At 42.7% G+C, this 23898-nt stretch overlaps 1 protein-coding gene and 1 pseudogene across 1 annotated transcript in view; one reads left to right on the plus strand and one right to left on the minus strand.

Annotated features, from left to right (window-relative positions):
- Window positions 1-309: 309 nt before the first annotated feature.
- LOC118002505 lies at window positions 310-587 on the minus strand (annotated as a pseudogene).
- A 4655-nt stretch (window positions 588-5242) lies between these two features.
- The window catches only part of SPTLC2 (serine palmitoyltransferase long chain base subunit 2), a 106789-nt gene continuing 88133 nt past the window's right edge, over window positions 5243-23898 (plus strand). Inside the window, exon 1 of the mRNA XM_034992947.1 lies at window positions 5243-5473. Coding sequence (XP_034848838.1) covers window positions 5345-5473 — 129 coding nt within the window. The 5' untranslated portion in view covers window positions 5243-5344. The remainder of the gene's footprint in view (window positions 5474-23898) is intronic.

The raw sequence follows: 23898 nt of genomic DNA on the forward strand, positions 1-23898 counted from the left end.
CACCTGACTGGCTCAGTGGGGCCAGCAACTCTTAATCTTGGGGTTGTGAGTTTGAGCCCCACATTGGGTGTAGAGATTACTTTAAAAAAACCTTTATAAAGAAAAAAACAAAAACCTAACACTCTTGGGGGAGAATGAAATCTAAAAGGAACAATAATTTTTCAAAATAACCTGGGAAACATCAGGATGAGATGTTTCCATCAAGGAGGGCATTCTGGAAGCTCCTTTTTAAGTCACAGCACTTAACCATTAATCCTCAGGTGACAAGGTCAATCCTGGACGACCCAGTGGAAGGTTGTCTTTTTGCCATTAGAAGTTAGTTTTTGCCTCTGGTTTTCCATCAATCAAATCAAATCCCAGTTTTTCCAGGGGTTTTTGTGCCATCAGCCGCCTCTCCATTCTGCATTCTAAATAGTCTTTTGATTCATTTCTGCACAAAGCATTTTTGATTTTATTGTCAGGGAGATACTTGATGAATTTCTCTTTAAAGCTTTTATGTTCACCAAAGTGATCCAGTGGGAAGCTGCCCTTGTCTGGTGCTGTGGCTGGAAGCTCTTGTACCCAAAATTCATGGCTGTTGACCTCATTGTATTTTTTTTTTAATTAAACTCTATCCCTAACATGGGACTCGAACTCACAACCCTAAGATCGAGAGTCACATGCTCTACCAACTAAGCCAGCCAGACGCCCTATCATTGTATTTGTAGTACCTGATGTAATAACACGATGCCCAGAAAAAGTATTTGTCGAACGACTGGCCAAATACAAAAATGAATGAACAAGCGTGAAAAGTTTGGAAAGGAGGGTGCCTGGGTGGTTCAGTCAGTCAGTGAAGCGTCTGCCTTCAGCTCAGGTCATGATCCCAGGGTCTTGGGATCGAGCCCCGTGTCGGGCTCCCTGCTCAGTGGGGAGTCTGCTTCTCCCTCTACCCTTCCCTTCTGCTTGTGCTTTCTCTCTCTCTCAAATAAATAAATAAAATCTTTAAAAAAAGAAAAAAAGAAAGAAAAGCTTGGAAAGGAAAGACCAAGTGATGATCTCAGGGCCAGGATCAAATAATTACCTCTGAGTTATCCAGCCCTAGTTTTTGTACTGAAGCAGAGTACCTCTAAAGGGCCCCTTTTCCCTTATGAATCTTCTGCAGTCTTAACTGATGTTCATCATTTCTTCCTGCCCAGTGTCCACTCCCTTTTTCTACGAGGTCCCCAATTTCCTTTTGGGAAATCACCTCTCTTCATTTCGCACCCTCTTTTTGGGAGGGTGAATTTTGGAAAGCAACTCTCACCATGAAAGGTAAAAGAACCTTATCCTTCTGTTTGCCCTCCTTCAGCCCCTCCACATATGGACCCATGTGACCTAAACTCAGCCAATCAGATGCTCTCTCCTGGGACTTTAACTCTTGGGCAAGTGACCCAAGATGGTAAATGTAGTTGGAGCCCATTTCTTTTGGTGGTGGTATACTCATCAGAGAGTTTCTGCCATAAACCCTCCTGAGGCCCTTCCTGCCCAGCCCTCTGGAGATCCTCTTACTCCTGACTTTTTCTAAGCCCAGTCCTCCTGCCTTTAGCCATGTCACTGTGCTGCTAATAACCTTCCAATGAATGAACTTGCATCCATGCAACCAAGACCCCTCATGGGGCAGGCTGCCTGCTCCTCTGGCTAAATAGCCTGCTTTCTCTCACTTCATTTCTCTTCCTAGGCAGTCTTGCATGGCTCTTTAAAAATGCTATACTGGGGGTGCCTGGCTGGCTCAGTCGGTAAAGCAGGCAACTCTTGATCTCAGGGTCGTGAGTTCAAGCCCCACGTTGGCCATAGAGTTTACTTAAAAAAAAATTTTTTTAATGCTATATTGGAAGGCTCCTCCTTCAATACTCCTTCCAAGTGATTGTTATTTATTCTATTCATTTCCAGGTTCTAGCTCCTTGTAGCAGACAATGATAAGGCTGTCCTTTCTTCTCTGCAGCAATTCCTCCTTCTGTGTAACTGATTCCTCACCTCCAGCAGCTTGACCTTGTGCTTTGACCACCATGGATTGGGCAAGCATTAGACATCTTACCCTAAGCTGGGCCAATCAGATCTCTCCTTCCTGGGAATTTATAAATTTGACCTAGGGAATATGAAAGTAGTAGGTGGCTGAGAACTAAACCTCACAAGTGGGTTGGTGCTAGGAGGATGGCCTATAATTTTCTGTTGCCAAAGTTTGGGATTTTTGAGTCCCAACACTTCCCTATCTTGAGGAGCATTGCAATAATTTTGCCTTCCTTGATAAAGTTTTTTTTTTTCTTTTTTTTTTCAAGATTTTATTTATTTATTTGAGACAGAGAGAGCACATGAGAGGGGGGAGGGTCAGAGGGAGAAGCAGGCTCCCTGCCGAGCAGGGAGCCCGATGTGGGACTCGATGTGGGACTCGATCCAGGGACTCCAGGATCATGACCTGAGCTGAAGGCAGTCGCTTAACCAACTGAGCCACCCAGGCGCCCTGATAAAGTTTTCTAATATTGACCTATGTTAGCTGCAATCACAAGAATCTTTTTTTTTTAATTTTTTAAAAAGATTTTATTTATTTATTTGACAGAGAGAGACACAGCGAGAGAGGGAACACAAGCAGGGGGAGTGGGAGAGGGAGAAGCAGGCTTCCCGCTGAGCAGGGAGCCCAATGCGGGGCTCGATCCAGGACCCTGGGATCATGACCTGAGCCGAAGGCAGACGCTTAACGACTGAGCCACCCAGGCGCCCCCAATCACAAGAATCTTAACACAGTCGCCATATGATAGAAGGCTCCTTGGAGGCAGGGCCAGATTTTCATTCATTTGTCCATGTGTTATTCATCAGACATTTATTGAGTATTTACTGTGTGCTAGGTGCTAGGAACCCAAAGGTGAACTAGACAATCCCCTGACCTCAAGGAGCTTGTTCTCTGTCTAGTTGGGGGTATAAGTGTATTCATTCATTCATTCCTTCATTCATTTGACAAATAATTCATTTCCTCAACAAATGATTGACAGCACGTATTAACTATTATGTGACAGGCTCTGGTACTAAATGGTTTTCTTTTTTCATTCTCACAACTCTTTGATGTATGTTTCATTTTACAGACGAAGTAACTGAGTCACAGGAAAGGAAGTCAAGCAGCTTTGCCAGTCACAAGGCTTTTAAGTGCTAGAGCTGAGTCTCCAATCCTGTGTGGCCATGGAGCTCTTGCTCTGAACCACTCTGTAATCTCACTCTCAAAAAAAAAAAAAAAAAAAAATCCCAAAGTAATGTGACACGTGCTTGCTAACACAGGTGTGTATAAAGTTTACAGTGAAGAAAGAGACTAATTTTGTGAGGCGGTTGGAATTCAAGAAAGGTTTTACAGTTGAAATGGTTTGAGCAATCTTGAAGCAAGACTTGTAACCCCGGTGCCTAGCCCAGAACTTTGCATGTGAACTCAGTAAAATGGTGATGAGGTGGCTTATGCATCTGGAAGGAGCTGTTTTCCTGTTTGCATGGAGCCTGGGGTGTTACCTACTGCCTTCTGCGGCATCCCTTTTGTGATTTAGCAATGGTGTGCAAGGTTATCAGATCATTTGTGTATTATATCATTGATGCTCACAAAAACCCTGTGAGGTAAGTAGTACAGGTATTAATTTTGTAAGATGGGTGAGGAAACCAAGGCTGATGTTGCATGACTCATCCAAGACCACACATGGTGAGTAAGTGGCAGAACAAGACAAGGACCTGTGTCCTGCCCTCCAGAGAGAGGAACTGGCTAACAGGATTCCTCTAATCTAGTCACGTCCTCACTCCTAGGCTCTAATTTAAGGCTTTGCACTTTCCAGCCTCTGTATCTGAGCTTCTGAAGGTTCCCTCTCCTGGGAACACCCTCCCCTTACCTCTCACCCTCAGTTCTGCAAATACTGCTCATCCTTCAAGATTAAGCTCATCCTACATCTTCTTCCCAAGTCTTTTCCAAATTCCAAATTGGAAAGCTTCAATTAAATCCCTTAGCCCGGCTTCCAACCAGATTCTTGCCCTGAAAAAGTTTTTGTCACTGTAGTCCAGCCTTCCTCATCAGAACTCCAGCCTTCTGTAGGCCTTTTATTGCTGTTTGTGTTATACATGTACACCTTTTCTCTCACTAGAATGTAAGCCCCACGTGGTGCAAGCCACATGTTTTTCTTTTAGCCTTATACTTCTATCACAAACTTATGTTCTTTAGGATCATAGTGTTTATTGACTCAAAGAAGATATCTGCTCTGTCCACCTGCTGTTAGATTGTTCAGCTCTTAAACCAGGAAAAACTGATAGTTGTCAATCCCTTTCCTAAAGAACTAAATTCTTTATGGGTAACCAAAAGTCTCTTGTTATGATGTAGATCCATTTCCTTTCTAACTCCTATGGGAAGATAGAACTCAAGGGGTGCAAAATAATATTTATTATGCTCCTACCATGGGCCAGGCATTATGATAGGTGCACAATGTTTTATTAACGTATTTCTTGCAATGAGCCTATGAGACAGAAAGTATTAACTCTATTTTAGAGAATTTGGCTCCCGAAGTGGCTAAATACTCAAGGTTTAGCTTTCAGTTATTGGCAGAGTTGGAAGGAGACCAGGTTTCCTGACTCTTAAGGAGGTATTCTTTAAAGGAAATTGTACAGAAAACCCTGATTAGGGGCAGCTGTGAAGGGCAAAGAGACATCCGAATTATTAAGAAATGTGTTAATGTACGCAGCATACTGAAGAATGGTGAGAGAATGCTGAAAATGCTATCCTATAGATACCCACATAGGAATTCGCTGATTAAATCAAGGAGCCCTGTCTCCGCCTGGGATTCAGATCCTAGAACTTCCCCGGAGGCAAAGGCAGAGAGGGCGCCACCTGTCCAAGAGAACCCGGGAACCTGCTCTGGACACTAGGGCTCAGCCCCTTCCTTTCCTCACTTTCTAATTGGCCTACTTCTTCCTGGGCCCCGCCTCCTCTGCGTGGACCAAGAAGCCGCCAAACCCTACCCAGGCCCCTCCTCGACACCAGCGGGCCGCCTTTGCTGTCGCCCGTGATTGGCCAGACAGCAGCATGGGGTCCGCCTCCTCCTCCTCCAGATTGGCCAGCAGTCCTCAGGCTCATGTCCCTCCTGTCCGACCCCGCCCCGTTTCCCCTCGGCCGCCGGGCCTTGGGCGAGCCACTGCCTCCGCGGGAGTGGGCCCCGCCCCTTGTGACGGCCAGGCCGGTAATTGGCGGCGGCGTGCAGCCATTTCCGGTTTCGGGGAGGTGGGTGGCGTGCGGAGCGGGACTGGAGCCGCCGCCGCCGCCGCCGCCTGGGCTGCCGCCTACAGAACCTGCCTTGCGCCTGGTGCTGTCGGGACGATGCGGCCGGGGCCCGGAGGCTGCTGCTGCCGTCGCCCGATGCGGGCGAACGGCTGCGTGGCGAACGGGGAAGTGCGGAACGGGTACGTGAGGAGCAGCGCTGCTGTCGCCGCAGCCGCCGCCGGCCAGGTATGGTGGGACCGGGCGGCCGGGCTGAGCCGGAGGTGGCGGGCCGGGACCCCGCGAGCTGAGCCCGTGCGGAGCCGTCAGAGGGGCGGCCGGGCGGGGCGAGGTCGCAGTGACCGTCCGCGGGGGCGGGCGCCGGGCACGACTCAGGTGTGCGGGCGGCGGTGTCCTGGCGCTGACCGGGCCTGCCCCAAGCGGGAGGCTCAAGGGCGGCGTAGGGGCTCCCTCGTGTCTCCGCGTCTGAGGTCTTCCTCCTTTCCTTTGGAGGTTTGGGCTCTGGCTCAAAGTCCGAGTACCTTCCTCCCCCTGATCTGGCCAGAAATATGGGCTGGCCCCCCGCGGAAGCCGGGAGTGACCCCGCGGACCCCGGGAGGATCCACTCGAGGGCTCTTGGTTCTTTCTCTCGAGGCTCCCTCCTCATGTCCTCGAGGTGGTTGCTTCCTCTTAGAGTCCTGAAACCCTCCAAGGAAAACAGTCCTCGAGGTCCTCAGGAGGCAAAGAAAGTTAGGAGGTGGTACCAGGCGGAAACACACCCGTCTCTTCCTACCACGTACCTACCCCTTCTGCAAACAGGGCACTGGACCACACATCTGGCAGTGAACCTGGGCTGGTGCCTCACTAGCGTCATGCTCTTACCCTGTGGTGAGACCCCATCCCGGGCTCCAGGTTGAGTTAGGTGGGCCCTGTGAGCAAGAGTGCTATCGCACAAGGGGCTTGTTGAACCCAGTGGTGACTTGTGATGAGTCTTATACGAGTTAACCAAGGCTGAATCACCAACCAAGTCCAGGGAGTTCTGAAATATTTTGAAAAAGTTTTGATTGAAGACAGTAATTAGTAACCGCCTTCCAATTCTCTGGATTGACAGTTTCTCCTGAAATGTATTTTTAAAGACGAGCTGGTTAAAAAGATTAAAAGATCAGTATTGCTGGAAGAGTGTTGTGAAATTTGCAATTGACTTTCATGCTTATAAATCCCGTTTAGATACTAAGGAAAACGTTTTCTTGCCCCAAAGTCATCTGTTCCCAATAGCAGTAGTGTGACTCTTGTGATTTTATTTGGCTTTGATATAGATACCTAGCAGCCTCCTCCCCCAGTCAGTAGATGGGATAGATAGGCCTGTTACTGTTTGGTGTGAAACAGAAAATAAAGCATTCCTCCGAGTCATGTTGACATAGCAAGGCTATGAGAGTTGGGAAAACACATAAAAGAGCCTTGACCTTCCCTGAAGGTGGAAGGCACCATAATGCACATATTCCAAAGATTTATCTTCATTTTTGGCTGTGTAAGGGTTTTTTTTAGCAACATAAATGGTTAATAAGACAAAATTGCGGTGGTAGAGAATGTAACAGAGAAACCTGATTGGTGGGAGTCAGAAAATACATTGCAGATGGAGTGAATTATGATCTTTTAAGAGGGAAAAGGAAGTCAAGAGAAAGGTGTTCAGAGGCGTTTTATGTTTAGGTGCTCTTTTCACTTAACATAAGAGTTATGTTCTGATTTAATAATAAATTTCTCCCATAATCTCTAATAATCTAGCATTTGTAGGTATGATATTTCTTCATAGGTTACCAACCAATAGTAAAATGAAGACATATCAAGTTGCTAAAGTGAAATTTAAAAATCTGTATGACTCTAACATCTGGCTTTTTCTAGTATATTTTAGTGAAAAATTCCACTCAAGGCACTATGGTGGCATCTGGAAGACTGGTCTACTGGAATGCCTGAAAAAAGTGGTTAGGGCTCCAGTATCCCTTCTAGAAAACTCTTTGTCACAAGTGTTTTTAAAACAAAGACTTGAGGGATATAGCTTTGTACATGAATATGAGGAATATTATCTATTAGTTTTTGTTTTTTTTATTTTCTTAAGCAAAAGAGAGGCTTTTGGTAACTTCATGGGAGCAAGAGTTTCTTTAAAATAATTTAAATTGTTTTTGTTTCAATTAAAGTGATTGTGCACTAAACCCTATTTATTTCCCCCTACTTTCTGGGGGAAATGTTGACAATTGTGCCATAAAAATACACGTAAGGTGTTAAGTGTGCAGGTGTGTGTCATCTTTTAACTAAAATATAAATTTAGAGTTTTTAAACCGGGGATATACATTCATTTCCTTACATATCCCAACATTTGTCTTTTAATGAACAGGAGAGAAGTTAGAAACTTCTAGGATTCTTTTACACTCTCAAGAGTTTCAGTGTTTGAAGGGATGAATATATGTGCTTGCCCTTTGTTAGATTTGGGTTTAGAGTTTGAGTAAATTGATCCTGTGGTAGAAAGGGCATATAAAACAAACGTTTCTGTTTGTTTTTGTTTTCTGATTTTTTTCTCCAATTTTTTTCTTATTGTGGTAAAACACACATAACATAAAATTTACCATCTTATCCATTTGTAAGCCTAAAATTAAGTGCCATTAAATGCATTCCTCATGTTGTGCAACCATCACCACCATCCACTGTCATAACTTTTTTCATCTTGTAGAACTGAAACTCTGTACCCATTAAACAGTAACTCCCCATTCTCTTCTCCCAGTCCTTGGCAACCACCATTCTGCTTTCTTTCTCTATGAATTTGACTGCTGTAAGTACCTCAGATAAATGAAATCATACTATATTTTTCTTTTTGTGTCTGGCTTATGTCATGTAGCATAATGTCCTCATGGTTCATCCATGTAGCAGTGTGTATCAGAATTTCCTTCCCCCCCCTTTTTTTTTAAGATTTTATTTATTAGAGAGAGAATGAGTGAGCATGAGCAGGGGGCAGGGACAGAGGGAGAGGGAGAAGCAGACTCCTGCTGAGCAGGGAGCCCAGTGTGGGATTCAATCCCACGACCCTGGGATCATGACCTGAAGGCAGACGCTTAACCGACTGAGCCACCCAAGGGCCCCCAAATTTCCTTCCTTTTTAAGGCTGAATAATATTCCATTGCAACATATTGTCAGTGGACACTTGGGTTGCTTTCAGGGTTTAGGTATTGTGAATAATGCTGCTTTGAACATGGGTGTACAAATATCTCTTCAAGACCCTGCTTTCAGTTTTCTTGGATATACCCAGAAGCTGGATCACATAATTCTATTTTTAATTTTTTGAGGAAATGCCACACTGTTTTCCACAGCAGCTACACCATTTTACGTTCCCATCAACAGTGCACAAGGCTTCCTATTTCTCCACATCCTCACCAACAATTGTTATTTTCTGTTTGTTTGGGGGTTTTTTGCATAGTAGCTGTGAGATAATAGGGGAAAAGTATGCATATATGTTTCTGCTTCTAGTTCCTGGCACAGAACTCCTAAAACTTGTGTAATTTCCTAAGTGATAGGAATACTAGGAGCATCTTTTGTTCTAATATTTAGTCTTTGACCCTTATTCCTGACAGAGAGTTCCTAAATCCCTTGGAATTTCCCTGGTGATAGCTGTGTCTTTTGTTCTAATGAGCTGACTCTGGGTGGGCTCCTGGATGGGGACTGCTCTCCAGAAAGACCAAGCCATGATTAGAAGCTTGGAATTTTCAGCCCCTCCCCACATTCTCCAGAGAGGAGGTTAAGGGGCTGGAAATGAAGTTAATGATTGCTCATGCCGATGTGGTGAAGCTTCCATAAAAATCCCCAAAGTACCAGGTTGAGAGAGCTTCCGGGTTGCTGAACATGTGGAGATGCTAGGAGAGTGGCGTGCCCCTTCCCACACACCTTCCCCCCTGTGCACCTCTTCCACCTGGATGTTCATCTGTATCCTTTATCATATCTTTTTATAATAAACTCGGAAACAGTAGGTAAACAGTTTTCCTGAGTTCCGTGAGCCATTATAGCAAATTATCAACCAGAGGAGGAAGTGGTGGGAACCTGATTTAAAGCTTATGGGTTAGAAGCACAGGGGACAACCTGGACTTGCGACAGGCATCTGAGGCGGGGGTGGGGCAGGGAGCAGACTCCTGGGACCAAGTCCTTCACTTGAGGGATCTGACACTCTCAGGTGTCAGAAGTGCTGTGAGGGTGGGTAGCTCTGTGAGAGTGGAGGAGAAGCATCGCAGGAGTATTGGGTTTTGTTTTTACGGCAGCCATGGGTAGACATTACTGTTTTTTAAGGATGACAGACACAGAGCTGTCACAAGGAAGAGGAGCAATAAAGCAGTAATTTTTCCTCCCTTGCCATTCAGAGAGGAGAGGGGAGGAGGGTCAACCTTTATTTGAGGTAAAGGGCAGCAGTTAGCACTAGGGAAACTGAAAGAGTTAGAATTGGAAGCTTTGGCAAAATTAGAGCTGGAAGAAACCTTTAGGGGTTTATGTAATTCAGTCCCTTTATCTTTTTGTAGTACTTTATTAAAACTAATCTTGATAGATGATTCTATCCTATTTTTAAAGACCTCTAGAGGATTTGCAGGAAATTTTTTCAGCAGCATGTTGCAGTGTTCAGTGATTTTAATTACAAGAGTCTTTTACTGTGGATTTAACGTTTGATTAAATAAGTGCCATATTTTGGTTGCACCTGAAGTACAATACTGTCTGTTTTTACTTTTAGAGCTCCTTGTTTACAGCACTTTTTTTAGATCTTCCATTTCTTTATAGAACTTTTGAGATTTAGACATGTATTTTACCTTCCTTAATTAGTTAACAAATATTGAAGGAAAGAAACTATCTGCCTTTGAGACTGTTTTGAGCCTAACATTCTTCCCTTTAGAAGTAGTTTTAATGAGATATTAGAAGGATGACAGCCTTCTAGCTGCCAAAATAGGTAAGATTCTAAGGAGGACTTGGGGGCACAAGTCAAGTTCTTAGGACAAGCAAAGTTGAAAGAACAAAGAGCTTAGTACTGCTACTTAGAAGGAGGCAAATGAATAATGAAGGGTGATTTCCTAAATAGCTACTAGCTTTTGTTTCCACTGACAGGAAACAGTAACTGAAAAGTTAGTTGAGATGAGAATGGGAGGAGTATCTAGAATGGCCTGGATACCTGTTCAAGTTTTGAAGGCCTGATGAGACATCCGAAGACCTCAAGGCTTTGCAAAAATAATACTGTAACTACAGCTGTGGGACTAGATTTTTGTTTTGAATGCTTTTTTGTCTCAAGGAGAACATTTCAGATCTTATGGGGCTGGATCTGAAAGATTCCAGAGTCATTTGAGGTACTCAGGAATTCTTTTTTTTTTTTTTTTTTTAAGATTTTATTTACTTATTTGACAGAGAGAGAGCAGGAGAGCACAAGCAGTGGGAGCGGCAGAGGGAGAGGGAGAAGCAGGCCCCCTGCTCAGCAGGGAGCCCGAAGCGGGGCTTGATCCCAGGACCCTGGGATCATGACCTGAGCCGAAGGCAGTCGCTTAACCAACTGAGCCACCCAGGCGCCCCTCAGGAATTCTTTTTAATAAAAATTCTTGGTAAATGAGACAAGTATTTAATATATAAACCTCTGTGTTCTTAAGGTCATCTTTTAAAACTTGCATATGCAGAGAAAGCAGACTTGCCCACTTTTTAGGGTTGGCGTAGGTGCCCTAGAAACTTCATAGTGCTCTGGGCAAGATAGTTAATTGGTTGAGATTCAATTAGATTCAATTTTGAAAGAAAGAAGTAGTGTTTATTGGCAGAATGGGCAATTGAGAGGGATGGGTAGAGACTGCGTTTGCATTCTGAGTGGGTGCGCCTTACTTGATTAAATACATGGTTTGTGGCCTCAAAAGTCAGTTGCCTTCTGAATAGCTCCTAATATAATTTGTAGTTTGTGACTGATTAAGCAAGTAAGTCCTTGCTCTTCACACATTTAATGTCAGAAAATTTATCTTAACTTTTGTTGCCTTTAAGGCTACCTTTAAGACCCATTATAAAGGTTAAGGTTGCTATTTTTCCATTTGTTTTAAAATATTTTGCTTCTGATTATAGGAATAATACATGTGTACTATAGTACCCTAAAGGATTGTGATAGCCCCTGGTGTTGGGGGTTAATTTTTTTAATGTGGTCTGTTTTACCAGTCTCCTGCTTTCTGATAATTTCTAAGTATAGTGAAATATGCAGTTGTACTGAAACTATGGGTATGATCCAGCCTTACTCCAAATAACACATACTGAGGTTGGGGAAAGTATTCAACAATTTTTGTAATCTGGGAAGTTTAGAAACGATTGTGTAGATAAAGTACTGACATCTCACATGTGACGGTTTTGACTTATTCTAAATAAGCCTGTTGGTGCCCTTTCAGCAAACATCTGAGATTTTACTGCAGTAGTCCCCTTTATCTGCAGGGCATATGTTCTAAGACCACCAGTGGATGCCTGAACCCACTGTATATAGTGGATAGTACCAAACCCTGTGTATGCCATTTTTTTTCTATGCATGCATACCCATGATAAAGGTTAATTTATAAATTAGGCACAATAAGAGAGTAACAACAATAACTAATAATAAAATAGAAAATTATAACAACATGCTGTCATAAAAGTCATGTGAATGTGGTCTCTCTCAAAATATCTTGTTTTACTATACTTAACCCTTCTTGCGATGATGTGAGATGGTAATATGCCTACATGGTGAGATGAAGTGAGGGGAATGATGTAGGCACTGTAACACGGCATTAAGCCTACTGTTTAGCTTTTGATGATTATGTCAGAAGGAGGATCATCAGCTTTCAGACTGTGGTTGACCGTGGGTAACTGAACACGTGGACATTGGGAGGGACTACCATATTTGCACTGTGCCTAGTATGTAATAGGAACTCGGGAAATCTTAGTTGAAGGAATGGATGGGTGATCACTGAAGCCGTGCAAGTTGGTGAAGCAGATAGAAGATGGCATTAAGCAAGAAGAGGAAGCACGGAAGATGTAATATTGGGGAATCATAATGTTACTGGAAGACACACACACTGCTGAGGAAGGTTGATTGTTGTTTTGTTTTTTTAAAGATTTTGTTCATTTTTTTTGAGAGAGAGAGAGAGAGAGAGAGAGAGCACATGGGAGTGGGGAGGGTCAGCGGGAGAAGCCTACTCCCCGTGAGCAGGGAGCCTGATGCGGAACTCCATCCTGGGACTCCAGGATTATGACCTGAGCCGGAGGCAGCCGCTTAACCGACTGAGCCACCCAGGCGCCCCAGGAAGGTTGATTGTGAGAGAACAGAAGCATTAGGAAGTGGTATGAGAAAGCCCTAGGAAAGGAAGGCTGTTTGAATTAGAGAGGGGTAAGCAACATCTTGGTGGCGGGAAACCAAAGATGTAATTATAATAGGTACCCTTTACTGTGACCAGGACCTCCCCCAGCTTCTTCACCCATCTGATCTTCACAAGGGCCTTGCAGGGCAAATATTATCACCAGGTTCTAAATAAGACAATTCCAGACCATTTAAATAACTGTCCCAGTTAGTTAGTTGGTAGAGCCTGGTTTATCTTACTCTATTAAGCCACTGAATTTGGCAGTTCAAAAATTACTGGTAACATTTGAGGAGTTTAAATTAGCTATGCCACAAGATATTCCACACTCTGAACATATATTTCCAGAAGTGTCCTCTTTGTTCCACAGGCAACTTTGGAAAAGTAGGGAGTCCACATTTTTTCTTGCAATCAGGATAAATTCCCTACTTTTTGTCGATAAGTATCTCCTATGGAATGGACTGAAGAGTGCTTCCAAAGCTCGCTGGAAAACAAACATATTTTGACATTACGATTTTCCTGTTTGAAAACTCAAAAATGGAGACGCCCACATATATATGCCCTGGCACTTGTTCAGTTCAGTGGCATCCCGTGCACTCGGGCAGCGAGGTTCTGGCCCGGAGTTACCATTCTCCCTTGCCACCCACACCTCCTGTGTAGCGCTTCCCGATCTCCAGATAAGCTTCGTGGCGTAACAGTCGGCTGCACCGTCAGGAGATCTGAGCATGAGTGCCGCTCTGCCACAGATTCTGCTCCTTGATCGGAGGAGCTCTCTTCCACCTCTGACTTGTTCTGGGCCTGTGAGCCCACGCCCTCCCCGCTGGTTCTGGAGTGGACACCACCTGAGGGACAGCCTGGTTCGCATCAATTTCCCCTCTCTGCGGATAATCTCTGATACATGGGGGTAGGCCCCTGGTGGTCACTTCTGTGCAGTATGACTGTATTCCTGGGTCCTAACTGACTGACACCTAGGCCAAAATGAACCTAACAACCCTCTCTCATGGGGATTTACGATTTCAACAGGTTAAGAGCTTGAAGGGCACTAGACCTCCAACATCCTGGAGAAAAGCTCCGTGAACTCCTGCTGCTGAGGTCCCAAGTGCTGTGCTGTTTCCTGCCTGACTTCTCTGAGTTATTCATCAGTTCTACCTTACTCCCTCCTTTTATTTATTTTTTGCATGCCTATCATCCTTGCAATAAATCACCTTTTTGTTTAGATAGAGTCAGTTTCTGTTGCTATCAACTGAAAAAAATGTATTTATTTTTTATTTTTTGTTTAAAGATTTTATTTATTTATTTGAGAGAGACAGAGTACAAGCTGGGGGGGGGCAGAGAGAGAGGGAGAGAGACAAGCGGACTCCCTGCTGAGCTCGGAGCGGAGAGTGTAGGGCTCCATCCCAGGACCCTGAGATCATGACCTGAGCTGAAGTCAGCCGCTTAACCAACTGAGCCACCCAGGTGCCCCTTAACTGAAAGAAATCTAACAGATACATATTCCATATTCCATGTTAAAATCTCTTAGAACTTCTTTTGTACACTTATCGACTGGGTATTTATATGTTAACAGAGCCTACAGACTTTTAGAGTTTCAGTAAAATTTTTAAATATGTCTCTCAACTGTCAATTTTGTGCACTTGGAATATTGTTCACTCTTTATCTAGGATGAGGGATACCTGGTTCAAAATTATAAGGTATTGAAGCACATGAGATTCTCATTGCCTGCTATAACTAAACTGTCTCCAGGTTCTCATTAATACACATAGAGATAGACCAAAAAAGGAAAACAAAAAAATCTGAACTAGTGTTTTTAAAAAGGGGAACAGCAGACCACAGATTAAAATTCAGACAATATTTGTCTGCTAACTTTGCCGAACTGCGGAGAACGTGCTCATAACCAGTAAACAAGACTCTTTCATGGTTGAAAAATCATAAACCAAAGGGGATGTAATAGATTATTTAATACAAGAGTTTAAGAAAATTGACTATTTAGGAAAAAACCCTCTGATTAGAGCTTCTTCTCACACCATACTATGCCAGAGAGGGCAAACTGGCTCCCTGTGGATATTCTCCCTATCTCCCCTTTAGTAATAGAACCCCTCAGTTTTAGCTGGGTCCATGGCCACCTAGCTACAGTCTACATTTCCCAGTCTCTCCAGCAGCTAGGTAGCCATGTGATGAAATTCTGGCCAAAGAGGAAATGGGGACAGGTACCAGGCCTTTAAAACAGCAATTGCTCTCCTTCCACTTTTCTTTCTCTCTGCCAGTGGCTTGGAATGGAGATGTGGTTGAGACTGAGATGCAAATACAACATCCTAAAAGATTACAGAACAACAAAGAAGATAGCTCGTAATCTGCCTACCGAGTGCTACCAGTCTACCTTCAGACTTTATGGAGAGAAATAATTTCTATACTGTTTGAACAACTTTATTTTTATGTCATATTTACAACAACAAAAACAAAAAAATTAAAACAAAAACGCTTCTAGGTTAAAATTCATAGGTAGAGGCAAGCCATCAATTTCACAGAACAACTAGATAAAACAACATAGATTACTTAAGACAAGAAGTAGTTTTAAAGACAATGAAGAACTGTCTTCCATGCAAAGCAAAAAGGGCAAGATACACTAAAATTTCAGAGAGGGAAGAACCTTTCCTTAGTGAGCTGAAATTGCTAGTCATTTTCTCACCTGGTGGTGAGCATGAATGATCGTAACTGGGCTTGCCATAGCCAGAAGAACTCTGCCAAGAGAAAGAAAACCAGCAGAGCTTATGACAGCTCTATAGGATGATGTGACAGACTAAATTCTAGCACAGCCCCAGCTGCATGGCCAGTTTTCTGCACAGGACACTTACCAAGTGCTAGAAAAGCTGGACAGCTGGACTAGAAAGGTGACTTGAAATCAACCACAATCTTAAAATGCTTAGGAGATAAAGTCATACTAGAGGGAGGGGCTTGCAACAAACACACAATGGATCCCATCCTTAGACAGTGCTCCCCAGAGTGGACTGAATCTACCCAAAGCTTTAGCCCAGCTCCACCCAGCTCCATTCCTGATTAGATGGCGGGTGCTCAGCCCCACACGGTACCTAAGAGCGCAAAAGATGAAAAGAACATGGACTTGCATCTCTGCAGGTCCGTTATGTCCAGCAAGCAATCAAAAATGTCTGCTTTCCCAGGGGGCAGGGTGGGAATGTGGGCATGACTGAAGGAGAGAGAAGGCAGAGGACACAGCAGTCTACACATTCCCTCTCACCGCTGCAGTACTGCGAGCCCTGGGAAATCCCTTAGGGCTTGACCCCTCCCTCCCTTTAATTTCATGTGCCCAGAAATGGACATTCCTCCTGTTTAATTTTTTAATATTTCAAAACTGCACAAATAACTTTCAGACATCAAAGCCACTTCTAGGAACCCAGAGCTCCCTTTCTACCAAGGAGCTCAAAATTAGCATAATCATCTCATTCTTTTCAACAAATATTTCCTCTCTATATGTCAAGGACTGTACTCTGTACTGGAAAATATAAAGAGGAGATAATCCGGGGTGCCTGGCTGGCTAAGTCAGTGGAGTGTATGACTCTTGATCTCGAGGTTGTGAGTTCGAGCCCCACGTTGGGTGTAGAGATTACTGAAAAATAAAATCTTTTTTTAAAAAAAAAGGAGATTAAAAAAATAGGAGATAATACTAGTATTCAAGAATTCTTCAGGTTTTTTTTTTTTTTCCAAAAAAGGATACAAAGATCAGCATGGTTTTTGAGATAAAAAAAGAATAAGGAAACTATTTTAAAGAATACTGTCAAAGGGATTTATATTTAAATATGCAGGATAAAAAATACATAAAAAGTGAGAAACATTTCTTTCACAAGTGATTCCCACTCTTCCTCTTCACATAACTGACAACACCAAAGAAAGGAGATTAAGCGGGGCACCTAGGTGGCTCAGTTGTTAAGCATCTGCCTTTGGCTCAGGTCATGGTCCCAGGATCCTGGGATCGAGTCCCACATCCGGGCTCCCTGCTCCGCGGGAAGCCTGCTTCTCCCTCTCCCACTCCCCCCGCTTGTGTTCCTGCTCTCACTATGTCTCTCTCTGTCCAAGAAATAAATAAAATCTTTAAAAAAAAAAAAAAAGATTAAGCAAAGTGTCCAGTCATAAAACTAAATTCAAAGTTGGGATTAGAATCCAAGTCTTTACATTTTCCATTTATTGCCATTTCTTAGTCATATTTCCGAGATTTTCTATGTATCATTTTCCTTTAATGATTTCAGAAATACTACAACTTAGTCTGATTGTTTTAAAATCATCAGTGGCTTGGGTGCCTGGATGGTTCAAATGGTTAAGCATCTGCCTTCGGCTCAGGTCATGATCTCAGGGTCCTGGGATCGAGTTCTGCATCAGGCTCCTTGCTTAGCAGGGAGCCTACTTCTTCCTCTGCCTGCCACTCCCCCTGCTTGTACTCTCCCTCTCTCTCTCTCTGGCAAATAGATAAATAAAAATCTTTAAAAAAAAAAAAATCAGTGGCTTAATATTAGAATTTCACTTTAAACTCACCCCTTGTGCTCCTTTTTGCTCTTCATATAGAATTAGCTAATTTTGCTGTTCATATTACTAGCTATACTTGGGATTGAGATAAGTAGTTATATGAGCTTCCTCTGTTAAAAAAATCTCTGGGACGCCTGGGTGGCTCAGTCAGTTAAGCGGCTGCCTTTGGCTCAGGTCATCATCCCAGGGTCCTGGGATCGAGTCCCGCATCAGGCTCTTTGCTCAGTGGGGAACCTGCTTCTCCCTCTGCCTGCCACTCCCCTGCTTGCCACTCCCCCTGCTTGTGCTCTCTCTCTGACAAATAAATAAATAAAATCTTAAAAAAAAAAACAACTCTGTCTTTAAAACAAGAACACTAACTTTGCTGTCCTAGAAATAATCTGCTTCCTTCGCCTCTATATACAAGCCAAGTGTGTACAGGAGGCAATTAGGTACTATACTTTAGCAGGTACAGCAGAGCTTTTGGACAGGTGGCTCTATTACAGTCCAATCGGTGATCACAGACCAGGTTTCTCAGCCCAGCCTCATGGCATTTTCAAATCAAGGTGAGAACGGGAGAAATGGCAGAAAGTCAGTGCTGACAGGTTTCCTTTCTCTAAGGGAAGCACTAAGCATCATCTCACAGCTTAGACCCCTCATGAGACAATGGGAGCGGGTGCTACAGAAGTCCCACTACTGGCCACGCCGCCCCTTAGGAAGAGCTCGTGGAAGGGCGATTATAGAGTGGGTCAGGGCCATTTCCAGACCACTGGACCATCATCGGCCTGTTCTTATTCCTCCTCACAAGCTGTCACCACTACCAGGAACGCTCAGTAAGCCCCTACAGACTTTAACCACCTGCAAGCCCGAAACGCTAAAAAGTGCGCTATGGGTGTCTTTACCACAACCTGTTTCTTGTGTATGTTTACATTATTTTGGGAAAGTGTTTTTTGTCAGCAAGTATATATGAAATAGCATACTGTAATTAATACAAAAAAAGATAAAAGTCTACTCAACATGTAGTTTTATCAAAACTTAACAATTAGCTTATAGGCTTAGATCTTATTTTTTCCCACTAAATAAAACACGAAAGTTATTCATTCTTTCATTTATTCCACTGATACTTACTGAGCCTCTACTACGAGCTAAGCATGATCTGAGCACTAGAATACAGTACCATACACTCCAGAGGGAGAGGTGGACAATAAATAATCAAGTAGATATATAATAAAGTACCAGGCAGTTTCTAAGTTCTATAACCAGGAAAAAAAAATCATGGCAAGAGGAAAGCATTTTAGACGAGGTGGTCAAGGATAACCTCTCTGAAGGAGGTAAGGGGTAAGCAAAATCTACATGGAGGTGGGGAGAAAACTAAGGAGAAAAGTTTTCCAGGCTGAGCTAACATGAGGACACAAGCCCTGGAGTAGGCGCACTCCATGTGTTTGGGGAAGGACAGAAAGGCCTGCTTGGCTGGAGGGCAGTGACCTGGCAGGACACGAAGTCAGAAGAGTGTGAGAGCCAGATGATACAGGGCCTTGTAAACCAACAGAAACTGTCTTTTGTTGTCAGTGATAGGAAGTTCTCCGGAGAGCGTCATGCTCTGACTTATGTTTAAGCAGTTCCCCAATCCTTTTAAGAAGTTTGTCCTGGGGAAGTGCTATTTCCTTTTTCCCCCAAAAGTATAAAAGCTACCCTCAATTTGGTGTTTATCATTTCCATGCATTTAAAGAATACCTTTCCTTTCAAAAATAAATACCTTTCTTATATAAATACATAGCCATAAACAATATAGTATTGCCCTGCATGGTTTTAATCCTTACATACATATCATACTGTATGTATCTTTCTGCAACTTTTGTTTAACAATATGTGTCTGAGATTTGCCCATGTCTGTAATATAGATCTCAATTCATCTTTTCAGTGCTGTATTTAGTGTATCAATATGCCATACCAGTTTTCTTTTTTTTTGTGGGGGTGGGGATGGGTGGGTAAGTCATTCTCCTACTAAGGAAAAGCTAGGTTACTTCCAATTTTTTGTTCTTATGTTTTTACAGTAAACTTTCTTAAATATGTCTCCTTGTGCCATGAGCAGAATTTCTTCGGAAAACCATGTGTTATAGTTGAATTGATTCCCCCAAAAGTAATATGTTGAAGTCCTAACGCCCAATACCTCACATATTACATGTGCATTAGGTTGATATAAAAATGTTCTTTCTTAGTTTGAAATGTTCAAAATGTTCAGTACTTCAAAAATGTTTGAAAATCTCAGTTGTTGTATATACCCAGAGACAAACTTAATAGGGTAGTCATTAGGAATGTGTATCTCAACTTTTGTAGAATTGCCAAATTGTTCTCCAAGGCAATTGCACCAACTTATGCTAAGAGCACCTGTATACAAGTTCCCATTGCTACGTAAGTGTCAACCTTTAATATGGTCATATTTTTACAGCTTTCAAAAGCTACAGATGAAAACAGTTACCTGACTGTTTTAATTTATAGTAACTTGAACTAGTGAGGATGAGCATATTCATATTATTCCAACTTTAGTGACACTAATGTTAATAAGTTCTGATAACCCACTACCATCAGACCAGCCGCATATTCATATTATTCCAATCAAGTTCCTTTTTTCCTATGAATTGACAGTTCCTGTCTTTTGCCCATTTTTCTCCTGGAGTGCACACTTGTTTCTCACTAATTTAAAAGGCTTTCTGGTTAGGATACTAGCCCTTTATCAGTGAGGTGTTACAAATGTCTCCTCCCAGACCATGGCTTGTTTTTTCACTTTTGGTGTCACTTTGTTTATGACGTCATATGGTGCACAAGGCTTCTGTTTTGTTGTTGTTGTTGTTGTTTTAAGATTTTATTTATTTGACAGAGAGAGACACAGCGAGAGAGAGGGAACACAAGCAGGGGGAGCAGGAGAGGGAGAGGCAGGCTTCCTGTGAAGCAGGGAGCCCGATGCGGGGCTCGATCCCAGGACCCTGGGACCATGACCTGAGCCGAAGGCAGACGCTTAATGACTGAGCCACCCAGGTGCCCCAAGGCTTCTGTTTTTTAAATAAGTTTTATTGAAATATAATTAACAAATCATTTAATTTGTCCTAAGTGTACGGTTCAGTGGTTTTTATTATATTCACATAGTGGTACAACCATCACCACAACTTTAAAACATTTTCATGGGACGCCTGGGTGGCTCAGTTGTTAGGCATCTGCCTTCGGCTTAGGTCATGATCCCAGAGTCCTGGGATTGAGCCCCACATCGCATCAGGCTCCTTGCTCGGCGGGAGGCCTGCTTCTCCCTCTCCCACTCCCCCTGCTTGTGTTCCTGCTCTCACTATCTCTGTCAAATAAATAAATAAAATTTAAAAAAATTTCATTTTAAAATGATATTCTGATTCTGATCAGAATCATATATATACACACATACATATACATATACACTTTTTGAGTAACAATCTATTTCTACGCATTTATCCTTATGAAAAAATCAAAAGTGAAATGTATAAAGTGTTCACATATTGAAAATATTGGGGAAAGTCTACACATTATGCACAGGGATTCATTAAATAAATTACACTATAGATTCATATTATGGAATTTATGTACCCCTTAAAAGAATGATGTTTATCTTATTGATTGGTGATAGGATATATTAATGATATTAAGCAAAAGAATTAATGATATTAAGCAATTTCTTTTATATAAAATTGTACTCCCTCCCTGCCTATTGCACATATATAAACATATATATATATTTGTATTTTTGTGTGTGTGTGTATGTATATTTGTCTGGCAGGATATACATCAAAATGTTACAGTGGTTATCTCTGGGTTGTAGAATTTCAGGAGATATTTATTTTCTTTATATTTTAATGTGTTGGTTTAATGTTTTGCAAGTATGATGTTTTTCCAACTCCAATATTTTCAGATAAAATTGCATGTAAAGTATGTTGACTTTACAACAGAAAAACTACAGGGGCGCCTGGGTGGCTCAGTCAGTTAAACATCTACTTTGGCTCAGGTCATGATCTCGGGGTCCTGGGATGGAGCCTGGCATCAGGCTCCCCACTAGGGAGAGAGTCCACTTCTTCCTCTCCTTCTGCCCCTCCCCTAACTCGTGTTCTCTCTCTCTCAAATAAATAAAATCTTAAAGAAAAACACTACATGTGTCCATTTTAAATTTTATTGAAATGTTCAGAAAATACTTGTTAAAACTGAAAAAATGTAAACCTTTTCAGATATGTAAACTCTGATGAGGAGTGTAACACAAATACTATTCTCCTTAAGGACAAACTCTCCCCCCGGAAATTTTATTTTATTTTATTTTATTTTTAAAGATTTTATTTATTTATTTGAGAGAGCGAGAATCAGAGAGAGAGAGAGCGCACATGAGAGGGGGAAAGATCAGAGGGAGAAGCAGACTCCCTGCTGAGCAGGGAGCCCGATGTGGGACTCGATCCCGGGACTCTAGGATCATGACCTGAGCTGAAGGCAGACGCTTAACCGACTGAGCCACCAGGCGCCCCTCCCCCCGAAAATTTTAAATCCCCATAAGGGGGTTGTTGGGTTCATCGTACCATTGGTGCCTACTCCCGTGACAGTCAGTTAGGACCTAGGAATACAGTCATACTGCACAGAAGTGACCACCAGGGGCCTACCCCCATGTATCAGAGATTATCCGCAGAGAGGGGAAATTGATGCGAACCAGGCTGTCCCTCAGGTGGTGTCCACTCCAGAACCAGCGGGGAGGGCGTGGGCTCACAGGCCCAGAACAAGTCAGAGGTGGAAGAGAGCTCCTCCGATCAAGGAGCAGAATCTGTGGCAGAGCGGCACTCATGCTCAGATCTCCTGACGGTGCAGCCGACTGTTACGCCACGAAGCTTATCTGGAGATCGGGAAGCGCTACACAGGAGGTGTGGGTGGCAAGGGAGAATGGTAACTCCGGGCCAGAACCTCGCTGCCCGAGTGCACGGGATGCCACTGAACTGAACAAGTGCCAGGGCATATATATGTGGGCGTCTCCATTTTTGAGTTTTCAAACAGGAAAATCGTAATGTCAAAATATGTTTGTTGGGGCACCTGGGTGGTTCAGTCAGTTAAGTGTTTGCCTTCAGCTCAGGTCATGATCCCAGGGTCCTGGAATTAAGCCCCACATTGGGCTCCCTAATCTGTGGAGAGCCTGCTTCTCCCTCTCCCTTCTGCCTGCCTGCCTCTCTGCCTACTTGTGCTTTTTCTCTATCTCTCTGTCAAATAAATAAATAAAATCTTTAAAAAAATATGTTTTCCAGCAAGCTTTGGAAGCACAGTCCATTCCATAGGAGTTACTTTTTGACAAAAAGTAGGGAATTTATCCTGATTGCAAGAAAAAATGTGGACTCCCTACTTTTCTAAAGTTGCTTGTGGAAAAAAGAGGACACTTCTGGAAATACATGTTCAGAGTGTGGAATAGCTTCTGTGACTGGTGCAAAGCTCCAAACTGTTTTCTTTAGTATGTATGGTATGCAGTAGGGAGAGGCTAGTACATTTCAGTAAAATTCCAAGAAAGGGCCATTTCAGCAGAACTAATTTTAAGGAACAACAGAATATACCACTGGAAGTGAATGGGGTTCGTTTAGCAGAAAAGGCATGATGGCAGTCTTTTGATTGCCAAACAATAATGGTTGTTCATATTGGACATTAATTTTTTTTTTTTAATTTTCCAAACTATCTGCCAGGTGGGCGGGTTCTGTCATACTACTGACACATTCAGCAAGAATATGTCTATTTGCTTATAAAATCATGCTCATGTGATTTTTTAATTCACATCAGAAGTGTGTGCTTTTGTTTCCCGCTAATTACTTCCCCATTATTGCATAATTACATAGTTACCCTCTGTTCTTTCATGGGATTCTCAAAACCTCTGCTTAGGATCATTCCTTATAAGTCAGTTTACAGTATAATCAAAACTTACCCTTTTTCTTTATTCTGGAACTAGAGAGACAGAATGCAACACATGATCTAGGATTTTTTTTTTTTTTTTTTTTGCTATAAAGACATTATTAGGACAATTGGCAAAATCTAAAGTCTGTAGACTAGATATTAGTATTCTGTTGGTTTCCTAGTTTTGAAAATTGTTCTGTAGTTATGTAAGAGAATATCTTTGTTTTTAAGAGAGACACACTGATGTATAAAGGTACATCATAGCTGCACCTTACTCAGATGGTTCATGAAGAAAATTCTCCATTGTTCTCTCTCTACACACACACGTACACACCCATACCCACACCACACAATTACTTTTTCCTGAACCGATTGAGAGCAGGTTGTATACATTCTCTCCCTCTATCTTTGTCTTAGTCAGCTTGGGCTGCCATAAGAAAATACCATAGACAAGATTGCTTAAACAACAGATACTTGTCATGGTTCAGGAAGCCCAAGAGCAGGTTGCTGGCAGACTGAGTTCTTGGTGAGGGCGTTCTTCCTGACTTGTAGATAGCTTTCTCATAGTGTGTTCACAGAGCTGTTCTTCAGTGGAGCTCTCTGCCTTCTCCCCCACATTATCGGGCCCATCCTCATGACCTAATGTAAACCTAACTACCTCCCAAAGGCCCTACTTTGAAACAGCATCACACTAGAGCTTCAGTATATGAATGAGGTGGGGGGAGACATATTCAGCCTGTAACATTCTGCCCATTATCCCCCTAAAATCATATTCTTAATGCATGCAAAATACGTTCATTCTGCCCTAGCAGCCTCAAAAGTCTTAAGTCATTCCAGTATCAGTTCTAAAGTCTATAGTCCAGAGTCTCATCTAAATAT

This window comes from Mirounga leonina, unplaced genomic scaffold (assembly GCF_011800145.1).
Source record: "Mirounga leonina isolate KUSES-001 unplaced genomic scaffold, KU_Mleo_1.0 Mir_82, whole genome shotgun sequence".
NCBI classification, from domain to species: Eukaryota; Metazoa; Chordata; class Mammalia; order Carnivora; family Phocidae; genus Mirounga; species Mirounga leonina.